Here is a 13,455-nt window from a genome sequence, read left to right as displayed (position 1 = left end):
GAGGAAGTTAAAAAAAAAAAAAAAAAAAAGAGTCGTGAAGGTGGAGGTGAACTCAGGAGGCAAAGTCCTTATGACACTATACGCCTTAGTTACTACTTTCCTATTAGCATAGGTAAGGATGGGCGTGTGCTGATACCAGGTATCAGTTTAACGTGTTGGGTACTTGTAGAGGCTGCCGATACTAGCCACCAATACTTAAGGCAAATAAAGTCTGACATTGAGTAAGTCCCCCTCGGCAATAATTGGCGCTATACTGTGAGAGTCTTGATGTTAAAATACGAGGTATCTGTTCTTGGTATCAGTGAGTACTCAAAAAATGAATACTGGTATTGGTATCGGTCTGAAAAAAAGTGGTATCGGACATCCCTCAGCTCCAGCTTTGGCGCCATCTTTGGACGTTAGCGATCAAGCACAAAAAAGGTTATACACTTTGAATATGTTGATTTGGACAACGCAAATAGACAAGTCATGCACCGTATACAACATCATATTCGTCATCGCAAACGTACGTGGTTTCTTGGTGTGAATCTCGAGGCGCTCGCTGGCCGGCCCGTAGCCTGCAGAATTATAGCCCCGGATCTCTATGAGGTAAAGGGAGTCGGGCTTCATTCCGTCCACTCTGGTATGGTTTTCCCTGCCGGACACCACCACTCTGTGGGCTCCACCTTCACTGTCCTCTTTTTTTCGCCAATACTTCACCTGAGACCCCAAAGCGAGGTGCAGAAGTGAAAGTCAAGTGTCTTGGCCCGTCAAGGGTCTCACGTGTATTTTCAGGTCATGTGCATGCGTGTAATTAACACCGACCTGGTATCCGTCTATGTTGCTCTGCGTGATGGGGAACCACCACACAACAGCTTCGGTGGCAGAAAGCGCTTTCCCGTCAATGCTTCCAGGAGCATCAGTGGGCACTAAAACAAAACACATCGATCAAAACCGCCATTTTTGGAGTTGGATAGTGTCACACTGACACAAGATGCAATTTTAATCTTAAAAGTCACGTTTTTTTTCTATTTTCTACAGAACGCAGAGCCAGTGGTTTTAATCGGTAGTCGCTGGACGAATTCGCCTCGCTCAGACATACAACGAAAGTCACCCCCCCCGTCCACACTTAAGATGTTGTGAGGCTATTGTCGCACACACAAACGCACAAAAGGGGGCTGAAGGCAGTTTCCAAGTGCCCAATTCGCAACGGTCAACTTTACTCATCCGCAAGTGGAGATCTTGCAAGTTCCTTATGTACCTTTAACGGATTGTCTTCCAAGGGGTTTTCCCCGTGGGAATGGGAGACTGCAATTTGTGCTAGACTTGCGCTGGGCAGTAAATTGGGTGCCGGGTAGTTGTTTGTTGAGACAACGGGGGGGCCACGACAGACGCACGTGTGAAAACGGTCCGAATGATCTCACTACTGGCTCAATTTGGGCCGGGAAAACCCTGAATGGTGTGCTCTTCAGTGTTCCCATGGTAACCCGACTTGATTCTGCATGAGAGTGGTTATCGCAACAGTCTGTCAGTGGAGGTTAATAACCGTTCAAGGTACACATATCTCGATAAACCCCCCCGGCATCAGGCGAGGGCAGAAGATGGCGCTCGCTTTCAAAGCGGGTATTAACATTCCACACATCTGCGCAAGAGAACTTTGTGCTCAAAACCTGACAGGTTAAACGCTCCGACAGATGATCTCACTATGACATCAGAGTGCCGGATGATGCTCACCGTCTTGCGCGGAATAAATGGTTTCCGGCTGACTGTAGGGTCCCTCCCCTTTGCTGTTGAACGCTTGGATTTTCACGATGAACTCGGTTGCAGGAGCGATGGACGGATCTTTGTGCACGTAGCGCTTGGCCTGCGGGTCAGAGACGATCACCTGTGTCCACTCGACGCCAGCTCGAGGTTTAAAGACCACGATGTAACCAAAGTTCGGCCCGTAGTAGTACTGCTCCTGGACAGGCTGGTCAAGACCAAAAAAAAAAAAAATGGCAAGAAGCTGTTGGCAACATGTAGTGAGGGAAAAAAAAAAAAGAATCTCATGGATTACATTAGGAACAATCCATCCATCCTTTTTCTCGACTCCATTAAGGTTGTGAGTATACACGAGCCGATATTAAATTCTAACAGTACGATATATGTGACCAAAAATTTTGCGGTATCATGCTATCACAAGATTACAATTACAGCTCTAAAATGTCCATTTTTGAATTATTTGGGTCAATTAAAAACTGCATCTCCCCCCCCATTGAATGGAATATATTGTGTTGTTCAACAGAATATAGAATATTTGGTACATTAAGGAATGTGTACTATGTTAAGTTTGAATAAATAAATAAATGAGAGCTAATGTTCATTAATGTTAACTAGTCTTCTGTTTGAATTCTTCTTAGTAAGGCACAGTGTCCCGTCACTACTCATGGTGTCCTTGGGGCTAACTAGTACATGGTGGCGCCATTTAAAAAAAACAAAAACATTTAAGGCAATGCACAATTAACAGAGCAAAAAGGCATCCATGTTGTCTTTCTTCTTGCTCCTGCCCCCTCCTCCATGTGTACCTGCGCATCCCTCCCGTTTCTGCTCGCTTGAAGAAAAAAAAAAACAACTGGCCCCAATTAATTTCATAGAAGCAACTCGTTTACTCCACTGGGCAAGCGGCCGATCATATCGAGGCCTGCTTGGAAATAGCCTCAAAAAAAGAATAGAAAGCCCATCACCATTTTCAGCATAAACTTGTGAACTCACTCCCCAAAACGGAGATGTCCAAACCTACCGTCCACGTGATGGTCAGTTCTCTGTTCACGCCGCCACCTCCACCCACATCTGAGGGCGCCACCACAGGACCTACGACAGGAGGGTGAAAACCCTGAGCCGACATGCAAAGCATTCCAACCCACACAGACTGTAACTAAGTAACCACGACATCCTTCTCAATATCTCGTCGTCGTGCCAAGTGCAACACTATCATCACTGATATTTATATGTGTATATATATATTTTTTTTAGGGTCTGTGATTTTCATTGTGGACTTGAAATGCAGAACACACTTTCCTCAAAGTGCTCATTTGTGGAGGTTTGTGCGGTCACTCGGGCTTCTTGCATAGGAGGTCAGCGCAAAGGCCTTTCCGGCCGACTTGTATTTACTGCGATATTCATCATGACCAAACAGTTATTCAAGACACGAAAAAAAAAACAAATGCAAGTCAGCATGGAAAGCTGGCCTGAAATACCACCTTTCCATTCCATGAACTTTTTTTTTTTTCCCTGAGTCATTCACATGAACTTACTTGAGGGCAGGGTTTTCTCTTTGCGAGAGGGGACGCTCGGGTCGCCCGTGCCCAACGTGTTGGTGGCCATCACCCTGAACTCGTACTCAGTCCAGGGCACCAAGTCCACCACGGTGGCCGTCTCGGCATTGCCTTCAACGTCTGGTGGAGCTACAAATACAAGATCGAACTTTCAGTACTCCTGAACATATGCAGTGCAATCCCACCTATTCACAATTTGCTATTCATCGACTCACCTATTTGCTGTTTTTTTTGTGTGTGAAACCAATCCCCTGCTATTTGCCAATAAACTCATTTATTCATGTTTGTGTTAAAACCCTGTCAAAATCGGAAAGTGCCAAAGAAGTCAGCATGGAAAGCTGGCCTGAAATACCACCTTTCCATTCCATGAACTTTTTTTTTTTTCCCTGAGTCATTCACATGAACTTACTTGAGGGCAGGGTTTTCTCTTTGCGAGAGGGGACGCTCGGGTCACCCGTGCCCAATGTGTTGGTGGCCATCACCCTGAACTCGTACTCAGTCCAGGGCACCAAGTCCACCACGGTGGCCGTCTCGGCGTTGCCTTCAACGTCTGGTGGAGCTACAAAGACAAGATCGAACTTTTAAAACTTCTGGAAATTGATGGTGGGTCCTTCAGAACATGTGCAGTGAAATCCCACCTATTCACAATTTGCTATTCATCGACTCACCTATTTGCTGTTTTTTTTGTGTGTGAAACCAATCCCCTGCTATTTGCCAATAAACTCATTTATTCATGTTTGTGTTAAAACCCTGTCAAAATCGGAAAGTGCCAAAGAAGCATGTTGAAGTGATACATCTCGTCTGTCACACACAGATGCATGATGTGATGTCAAAGGCACCCAGTGCCCACTGCACGGTGGCCCACTTTATATCATCCGCAAGTGGAAATGTTTTTGTCGTTCCTTTTAAATGTACTTTTCGGGCACCGATCTCCAGCAACTACATGTCATGTGGGCCCCGTACCTCTCTCTGTGCTGAATTTAAAGATAATGAGAAGAGCCGCTTACAGTGGATGGCAAACGAGTCAACTGCGTTCCCTCCCACAACGGCGCAAACACCCCCTTTTACCTGCTTCTGTCCAAGAAAATACCCCAAAAAAAGAAAACTCCTCCCATGCGCACAGTTAAGACCGATGCTGGGCACGCCTATTTGCTGTTTTTTTTGTGTGTGAAACCAATCCACTGCTATTTGCCAAGAAACTCATGTTGAAGTGATACATCTCGTCTGTCACACACAGATGCATGATGTGATGTCAAAGGCACCCAGTGCCCACTGCACGGTGGCCCACTTTATATCATCCGCAAGTGGAAATGTTTTTGTCGTTCCTTTTAAATGTACTTTTCGGGCACCGATCTCCAGCAACTTCATGTCATGTGGGCCCCACACCCCTCTCTGTGCTGAATTTTGCCATTCCAGTGGATGGCAAACGAGTCAACTGCGTTCCCTCCCACAACGGCGCAAACACCCCCTTTTACCTGCTTCTGTCCAAGAAAATCCCCCAAAAAAGAAATGTTAAGACTTGTGCTGGGCAGAAAAATAGGGCTCAAAGTCCTCATTCCCACACAGATAAGTCTGCTTCAGTATTATAAATATACAGTGATGACTGGATTCATGTGCCTTGCGCTAAATATAGCCAATAACAGTCCATCGACAGCGAAAATGTTGCCTTCAAATTACACACAGCATCTGCGTTGCCTACTTTAGTGAACTGGAATATTTTTCCTTTGAAACAATAAAGACCATCAATTTTTGAAAACCATTTTTTTTTTTTCCAAGGTGTCATGCCGGTTTGTTATGACAAAGCGATGGGATGAGCATGGAGGTAGCCCTGTTTATTTGGCGTTCTCACATGTGGTGGCGTTCCTCCACGCGGCCGGAAAGAAGGCGTCCCTGTACTGGATGGTATATTTGGAGATGGGGCTGTGGTTGTCTGCGCCGCGACTCCACCGCAGCGTGACGTTCTTGTCACTTTTCTCCATCACTCGCACCCCCGCCGGGGCGCCGGGGGGTCCTGGGTTGAGAGTCCGAGGAAATTAGTTAGTGTCGCCTGATGGCTTTGGAAAACAAGAGGTTTTACACACCTCGCCCGATGTCAAAATCAAACACTTGGGAGATGATTTTCAAGCAGCTGAAAAAAGGCGTCTCGCCGCGATACGTCGACAAATACAGCGCAGCAATGTGCAAAAGTCTTAGTTCACAATCGCATTTTAGATACGAGCTGGACAAGTCGAACTGCGGAATGGATTCGTAAGACTCATGAAAGTAGAGAAAGGAGACGCCCACCCTCATTTCCAATTTCGCAACGGCTTAACGTTTTGAATTAATTTTTCAACAGTCAGACTGGATGGAATAATGACCATTTCCAGCGTTTCGAAAGTCCATGATCCATTTTTAGGATCTTTGCAACCCATACCGTGGAGACTGGCGTGTCGCGTTTGTTTGTAAAAGTTCCTTCAAGTTAAACACACCGAGTCAAAGCCATCGGTGAAGACTTCTGGAAAAACTGACACGAGCCCAATTGAGGTGACCAACAATTGCCCTTCAACAGGCACGTGCGTTTCACTCATTTCTTCCACTTGGAACATAGAAAAAAAAAATAATACCATTCCCTGATAGCAAAGCTACAGTACAAGCCTCACTCCAAACCCGCAACCAATAACCTCCCGAACGTAAACCGAGATGACTAAGGCAATTAGGCGGTCCGTTCCGGACAGGCCTGGACGGTGGCGTCAAAAGATCTGGAGCAGTTCCACCACAGATGAAGTCTTTTTGACGAATTTGTGCAAAACTGTCAAGTCCTGGACCCGATAAAAGGGATTGTTCAGAAAGAGACTGTCCTGCCAGCGTACAATCCCGTACTCTTGCACCGTCTTCCTGGAGCTAATCCTGACACAATAAATGTCGATCCTTCAACACCGCCTCTCGGCAGTCAGGCCGCTGACATTTTAAGCCTCCATTAGTCACGGTTTGTGTTGAAGAAACCTCACAGTCATTTGCTGTGCGCGTCCACCTGCGCGACTGCACAGCCACCGTGCTGTGAAAGCAGTGAACACATCGCCTTTGTTCCTTTTTTGGGGAAAAGCAGAAGGAGCTGTAAGGTCAGTTGTCACTCACCGTGAGGTACGTGATGATGACGATCAGGAATCATCAAGAGCGGAACGTTATCATCGTTCCGCGTCTCCCTTCCATGGCGCGGTGCTTCGGCACTTAGCGTCGTAACTACTTAAAGCGCCACCACTGAAGGCGTCAGTTGAAACAAGTCCTGCATAGCAAATAATTTCGTGCCATGCGGACATTTGTCGTGAGGCAAATTTTATTCAAGAAGAAGGTGCCGGCTGCAAGAAAATGAGCCTTCACAGCAAAGTGCTGAAGCACACCACCGAGGTAGACCGACGTTGCATGTATGTTCATTTTGGGAGAGAAATTTTGGGTGGAAACTGAGGGCCGTTTAAAAATCAGAGCATGAACACGACAGTTTCCAACGCCCATAAGCGGGAAGCTAACTATGAGTATGTCCGTTTATTTTTGGAGACCAATTTTACGACAGGGGAAACTGAGGGGAGCAAGAAACCGGGGTCAAGATATATTGGCCTATATTATTAAGCAAGCAAAAAAATTTTTGCAGACTTGGAATGACATATTGGAAAAACATAGTAACTCAATAATATAAATTTTTGTGGAAAAGAAAATTCGTTCTTGCACTTGATGTTGGTTTGCTGTTCAGCAGCTTTGTGCTGTCCTTGAAAAGTTAATTTTTATCCAAGAGCCCTTTACAAAGGGGATTTTTTTTTTTTACAAATAATTAAGAAAAAAAATCACACTATGTGGTTATTTTGTGGTATGTATTTTGCAGATATTCACTTATTTTGTCCATTTTTAAAATGGAATTTTTGTGACACACCTGGTTAAGAAGACCCCCAGTAGCACCGGTGCAAAATTGTGACCCCCCTCGATCATTTCAGTTTCCCATCAATCATGTTGTACTTGGTACATGACAAAGTTTTTTAAATAGCCCACCGATAGATTGTAGTTCAGAGAAGTCCTGTCAAACTTCATCTCTATTTAATGATGTCAGGTAGCGGTGTCAAGAACAGACACATCACTAGTTTTCCATTTGTAGCCCTCGTTTTAAGTATTTGTGCAGCAAGAGCGCGACTCGCCTCTTACAACCAAGCTGGCAGAGGAGGTGACGTTGTCCACCGTCGTCTGTGCCGCGCAGGTGTAAATCCCGGCGTGCTTCAACTGCGCGCTCTTGATCATCAACTCGCCATCCGAGCTTCCATTCTGCAAAAAGCAACAGCCATCGTTGGAACTTCGGTGACTCGTCATGAGGTGAAAATTTTATTTCAATCGTTTTAAGGGTTAACGCGTGTGCTAAACTCATTTTGGAGAGTCAAATACTCTTTGGAATATTTTCTCAACCATATTCAATCAAAGCGAACCACATTTTATGAGCGGAAGAAAAAAAAAAACATTCTGTAGAAGTCATCAAATTCCAATGTGGTGTGCGGCAAGTGTCCACTGTGCTGACCACCACTCCGCAGAGGGAGCGATTAGGTTTGAATCAATGGATGCTATCAGAATTTGCTATTTTATTCAGCTGTATAAAATGCACGGTTAGAGCAGGGGACTTCCAAATGAGTGGAAATCCATATCACGTCTCACCGGGCTGCGTTCATAATGTTGGCTGTCCTTGTCGAGGTCAATGACTCGGCCGTCCAGGGACCAGATGAAGGTGATGTCCAGGGAGGAGTCGTGTGACGCGGCGCACTGCATCCGGGCGTTTTCGCCCACTTTGACGTCAGCGTTGGAGGGGGCCAAGGTGATCTTTGTGGAGTCTGTGAGGGGCACGGACGCGAGGGGCCGTCAGGACAGAATTCAGGAGTACTGAAATGCTCTCTCATCAACACAAATGAAACATGATGATGTTTAAATTAATGTTTTTTTTCTGCTGAGATACACGACTGAAACACGCTCACACTCACTGCCAAGTATTTTCGTACAAAGTGCCGACTGGAATTATGTATGAGGTGTTCCAGAACGTTTCAGTATTATAATAGTTCAGAAACAAATGTTGCGACACAATTCAGAAAGGCTCGTAAATGAAAAACAACAAGTATGGCGGTAACTGCGCGGATTATGACGGAAGTGACGCAACAGTGCACAGTGTGGCAACTGCTTCCCGCCGTAGCATCAGGCAGAGCTGCGCGGAAGTCGCATTGGTGAGTCACATCGAGTTGATGGGTCACACGAATGATCAATTTTATAAGAATATTTCACTTTGTTTTTTCTTTTTCTGCTGTGTGGTGTACTCAATTCGTTACAGTGCTTTCTGTGTTGTTATTAAAATGTACGTTTCGTCGAGTGAAAGTTGTTTGCACGTTGAGTTGATAGCAAGTGCTTGTTTGTTGTGCAGCGACGTACAGGACTGAATGCGGCTTCACCAATGCTCCTGCCGTACTGTGTTGCAGAGTTGCGATCAAAGAAAAGCCGCAAAATCCACCTCGGCGTTAGTGTTATTGAAGCGACAGCGACGTGGAGCTGCGGACCGTCACAGTCCGTAGTGGCCGCCCGTCACACATGTACTGTACCTCTAATTTGGATATTTGGACGATCATCGAAAAGTTAATCTTATTTATCACCTCAAGAAATTAAAATATAGCATATTTTGACTTTGTGACATGCGCTTGTGTGTCTGTCTATCTTAAAAAATTCATCCGTGCCCAATCTAAAGTCTATTTCTTGCGTGCGGAGAGGATGGGGCGGGGTGGCATTGTGGCAGACTAGTCTTGTATGCGCAGTTGTCCACAAGGGGGCAGAAAAGATCTGCGTGTAGGCCCTCGAGCCTCACAGGTCTTATTGTATATTGGCGTCCACAGTTGCAGTACAATGACTTGACATTCAAGCTAATGATATCCTTTATATAGAACACAATGATTGCTTATATCGCATTAGATCTCTTCTCAAGCTTTCCTCGCATCCGTCCAGGCCGTCACAGTAGTTTCTCCAAGTGTCATTCTTTCATATCAGTCAGCATGTGAAGGTCAGACAGCGTAAGAGTGATGATTTCGCAGCCAAGGCCAACATTGCTCAAACTGTGCGGCAGAGACCAGATAAGGGGGGGGGTAAGCATACTTATGTACCTGTTACTGTGAGAGAGCCCGTGCTGTTGGCCTTGCCCCTGTCGTTGTGGGCAAAGCAGGTGTACTTGCCCTCGTCCGTGCGAGTGACGTTGAGGATCTCCAAGCTGCCGTCCTCCCAGATGAACATCCTGAAAAGGTACAGCCACAGAGCATTTGGGGCCTTTAGATACGAGTTAAATTCATTCCGTGACCACCCTCGTAAGGCAACACTCAAATCACCTTTTCCCACTGAAATGGATGGAAATGCCATTAATCCATTCCAGCTTCTCCTTCCATTATTTTTGTAATGTGTTATGATCGGGAAAACAGTACTCTATAATATTGTACTTTACTGTAAGTGACACAGATAGCTTCTAGCAATAATAGTCAATCTTTGTGGAGGATAAAGAATATATGTCCTTAGGTATTGCAATATTTGTCTGCACCATTTTGTGTTCAAATATCCGTTGCTTAAAAGTGTTCTAACAGCACCACATAGCAAGTCATTAGCCTGCATTTTCCAATTGTGTTCGCATGATGCGAGCAGACCTCAAAGCAAAGTTATGTGGTCGTTTTAGTTTCATGTTTAGTTTGACAGTAAACTTCAACTGGGAGTGGCAGCAAATATCATGAAGCCTCTTCTTTGAACAAATTGTTTGCTATCGGCCAAAATACTACTTATTGAGAAGTGGGTCGAGTTTCTTCCCACCATAAAGCGTCACATTTTTGCTCAAGGGTCAAAGCAAAAAAAAAAAAAAAAAGTATCTCGAAAACCTTGTGGGTCGTGTCACTCGTATCTGAATGCACCACTAAAACATGCAGACCCTGTGATTAAAACTCCACTGCGTATCATTCCATATGTGGATGATGAGGGAAAAGAAACTGATAAAAAGTGCTTCGAATATGTGATGGTCCTCAAATAAAGTTGGAAAATAGAAGCGCGTGAGGGTGAAAGTGAGCCGAAGGCAAAAAGAAAAGAGACGTCAGATTCCCTTTTTTCTTTGCATATTTCAACCTCATGCATGAAAAATAGCATCCACGCCAGAGAGGCGATTAAGGGGCATATGCTGCATAGTAATTTGACCGCCGCTCCTCCCGCGTTTTGAATCCCACCCGTTGGGTGCGGGGGTGCGGGGAAGACTGTCGGGGGTCTCCCAGCTCCCTCCAGATTAGGCTTGTTTTGTCAGAGCGGGGTTTACCCATCAAGATGAGCTTAACGTCAGGAAAACCACGTCAACAACATGCCGTTCACAATTCGGAAATCCGCAGCTTATTTCGATCCCCGAAATGTCACATGACGGTACGACTCATCCCGTGTGGTATTTTGACCCAGATAGAAGAGGCATAAACCGCACGGCAGCCTTTTTTGGGGGGAGTCGAGGACGTTTTGTGGGAGGAGTCTCGTTCACCTGCTGGAGTTGGACAGCAGCTCGGTGTCTTTGCTCCACAAGACTTTGGGCTTGGGGGCGGCTTTGGGTCGACACTCCATCACCACGCGGCCGTTTCTCGGAGCGAGGGCATGCTTGACGGGGTTGTGTTCGAAGGTGGGAGCGCAGTCTGGAAGAGGGAAGGAGGGAATTACAGTCAGGAAGAGGAATTGGTAGCAACGATTCAAACTAGCATTCACACCTATGGACAATTTACAGTCGAGTTTTCCTTGAGCCTAACTGGTTTGTAAAACCTTTTAGGGCAGCAATTCGCAAAGTGTGGTGCTACTAGCGGTACTCGGGCTCATTCTAGTGGTACGTGGAAAAAAAAAGTAATGCCAAGTCGAGTTCAGTTGTATTTAACTTGTTTTGGTTACACTTTCCCGATTTTTAGGTGCAGAGTTAATGCTCAAAGTGTGCATAACGTTACAACGACTTGCATAACGTTACAACGACTTGGAATAATATTTTCATGAACACTTAGACCAGGGGTGTCTCAGTCAAGGGCCACATACAGAAATATGGAAGGAAACAAGAGCCGCTTGAAAATTCTTCAACTTTCATTGTTTCAACCCACCAAGGTCAATCAAGAAAGCAAATTGTAGTTTGTTTATTTTATAGTTATTTTGATAAACTACCACAAAACAGGCTTTCGGGCAAGAAATCTAAATTGGGCTACTGACTTGGACCTGCAGTGTAAAGCTGACATTGACATTACAAACTGCTTTCGGGACTCACCGAACACACGCAGTTCCGCGTTGGCAAAAATGACCCCGTGAGGATTCTCAGCGATGCACTGGTACATCCCGGAGTCTTCAAACGTCAAGCTGCTGAACGTCATCTCGTTCCTGTCCAACTGTGCGCAATAAGCAGAAGGCATTAAGTCAACATTTAAAGCAAACGTTCCAAATGGCATCCGCGAGCAGAGGGCCGCAAATCAAACGGCCGGATGTTGACACGTGCGGATGAGGGGATGCTCACTTGATTGAAAGAACCCTTCATGAATTTATCAGTGGCATATTTTAACACCCCCACTCCGCTGCTGGTGCGCCATTCTTTTATTTTAATTGTTTTTACGCTGGCAGCAGCTCAAAGGGAACAGAGAATTTCTCTTGACATGCTCACAAGCTGTCTCTCTGTGTGCCAGCTGTGTGTCAGCGGCGGCTGGACCGCCGAAGCTACAATGGGCCGGCTCAATATCCGTTCCAAGGGTGAGCTCGAACATTACCGGCTCTCCGTTCTTCAGCCAGCGGACGCGTGGTTCGGGTTTGCCGCTGGCTGAGCATGACATGGCGTAGGCGCTGCCGAGGTCTGCCTCTGCGCTGCTGATGTGCTCCACCCATACAGGAAAAGCTGGAAAACGTGGAAGGGAAGCACACGCATAAGCTTAAAGTAAGGGGGGGGGAAAAAAAAATCATGCAGAAACCAAGACCGGCAAGGCCAAGGGCAGAATCTGAGTGCAGCAAGAAAAGAAGTGGGACTCGACAGCCCTGACGTACCTTCCACGGACAAATGGGCGCTGTGGTAGTCCTTTCCCTTGGAGTTGACGGCCTCGCACTGATACGAGCCGCCGTCTTCCGGCCGCACGTTGTACAGATGCAGGTGAGCCCCCGCCATGCGCACCTCATGATTGGGGGGCAGCTCTCCGTTCAATTTCCTCCAGCGGATCTCTGGGACGGGGCTGGACAAAGACCAAGATATTGTAACCGGTACGTAGACATTGCGGACTGTTTCACGTCCATTTTGCTGGTCTGCAGTCTCGTAGGAACACACTCAGTTCGGACTGAAGACAAGTTTCTTGCTGCTGCCCCAATTTGCTGTGAAACGCTATTGCACTGGATCATACAGTATGGAGCTAAATAAGACAACCAAAATATTAGAAACGGCTCTCAATGGGATGCAGTGCACTTCGGCGCGCAAAATACGACAACTACGATGAAAGCTACACGCATTACCTGTTAATCAACTTACTTTCCCAAAGCAAAGCATTCCAAAGTGATGTTTTGCCCTGCCAGAGTGGTGGTGTCCGGGAACTTGACGTTGAGGTCAGCCGGATACTTCCTGATTGAACCTGAGGAAAGCAGAACTTGAATTCTTTTGTGCAGCTGGGAAAAGAATCGGGTCGGATGAAAAGTGAGAGTACTGACGTTCTCTGAGGGGAACCAACGGGATGTAGTTGGAGAAGACACTCTTGGAGATGGAGGAGCTGGACGCGATGCACGAGTAGTTGCCGCTGTCCGAGGCCTCCACTTTGGAGATGTAAAGGTTGCCCGTTATCTGCGAGACGAAGCGCCTTTTGTCCAGCGAGATAAAAGTGGGGAACTCATTGAAGATCCATCGGAACGACAGGTCGGCTGCAGAGATGCAAAACGCCCGCCTGTCAATCACTTTCTCGGACGCTTAGCAACCACTCTGGAAATAGCCGAGGCTCTGAATGCAACATGAACTCACTGTGAGCCGTCTGAATAGGTGCACATTTTTGGGGGGAAGTGCGGGGGTGGGGGCACATTTACTTGACAGTGAGAAGGATTTATTATTCATTTATTGACCTTTCAGATTACAATCGTTTAATTCTCCTGGCTTGGGGCGGGATAATCGAGAGATGTCTGCTGC

General features: G+C 46.2%; 1 protein-coding gene across 4 annotated transcripts in view; it reads right to left on the bottom strand.

Annotated features, from left to right (window-relative positions):
• The window catches only part of cntn1a (contactin 1a), a 52,912-nt gene that overhangs the window by 3,023 nt on the left and 36,434 nt on the right, over window positions 1-13,455 (bottom strand). For all 4 annotated transcript variants that reach the window (XR_002170915.1, XM_019893400.1, XM_019893399.1 and 1 more), the window contains 15 exons: window positions 12,990-13,196; window positions 12,814-12,913; window positions 12,342-12,523; window positions 12,071-12,195; window positions 11,581-11,698; window positions 10,825-10,972; window positions 9,437-9,564; window positions 7,959-8,131; window positions 7,454-7,577; window positions 5,143-5,304; window positions 3,703-3,852; window positions 2,759-2,829; window positions 1,714-1,948; window positions 805-908; window positions 510-699 (listed from right to left, as the gene is read on the bottom strand). Coding sequence is in view for 3 of the 4 variants with exons in the window: in XM_019893400.1 (XP_019748959.1) it covers window positions 510-699; window positions 805-908; window positions 1,714-1,948; window positions 2,759-2,829; window positions 3,703-3,852; window positions 5,143-5,304; window positions 7,454-7,577; window positions 7,959-8,131; window positions 9,437-9,564; window positions 10,825-10,972; window positions 11,581-11,698; window positions 12,071-12,195; window positions 12,342-12,523; window positions 12,814-12,913; window positions 12,990-13,196 (2,217 nt within the window). In the remaining variant the exon portion in view is untranslated. The remainder of the gene's footprint in view (window positions 1-509; window positions 700-804; window positions 909-1,713; window positions 1,949-2,758; window positions 2,830-3,702; window positions 3,853-5,142; window positions 5,305-7,453; window positions 7,578-7,958; window positions 8,132-9,436; window positions 9,565-10,824; window positions 10,973-11,580; window positions 11,699-12,070; window positions 12,196-12,341; window positions 12,524-12,813; window positions 12,914-12,989; window positions 13,197-13,455) is intronic.

The sequence above is a fragment of the Hippocampus comes genome, unplaced genomic scaffold (genome assembly GCF_001891065.2).
Source record: "Hippocampus comes isolate QL1 unplaced genomic scaffold, H_comes_QL1_v1.1 scaffold62, whole genome shotgun sequence".
NCBI lineage: Eukaryota > Metazoa > Chordata > Actinopteri > Syngnathiformes > Syngnathidae > Hippocampus > Hippocampus comes.
Note: the sequence above shows the minus strand (reverse complement) of the source record. Positions and strands in the feature narration are given on the sequence as shown.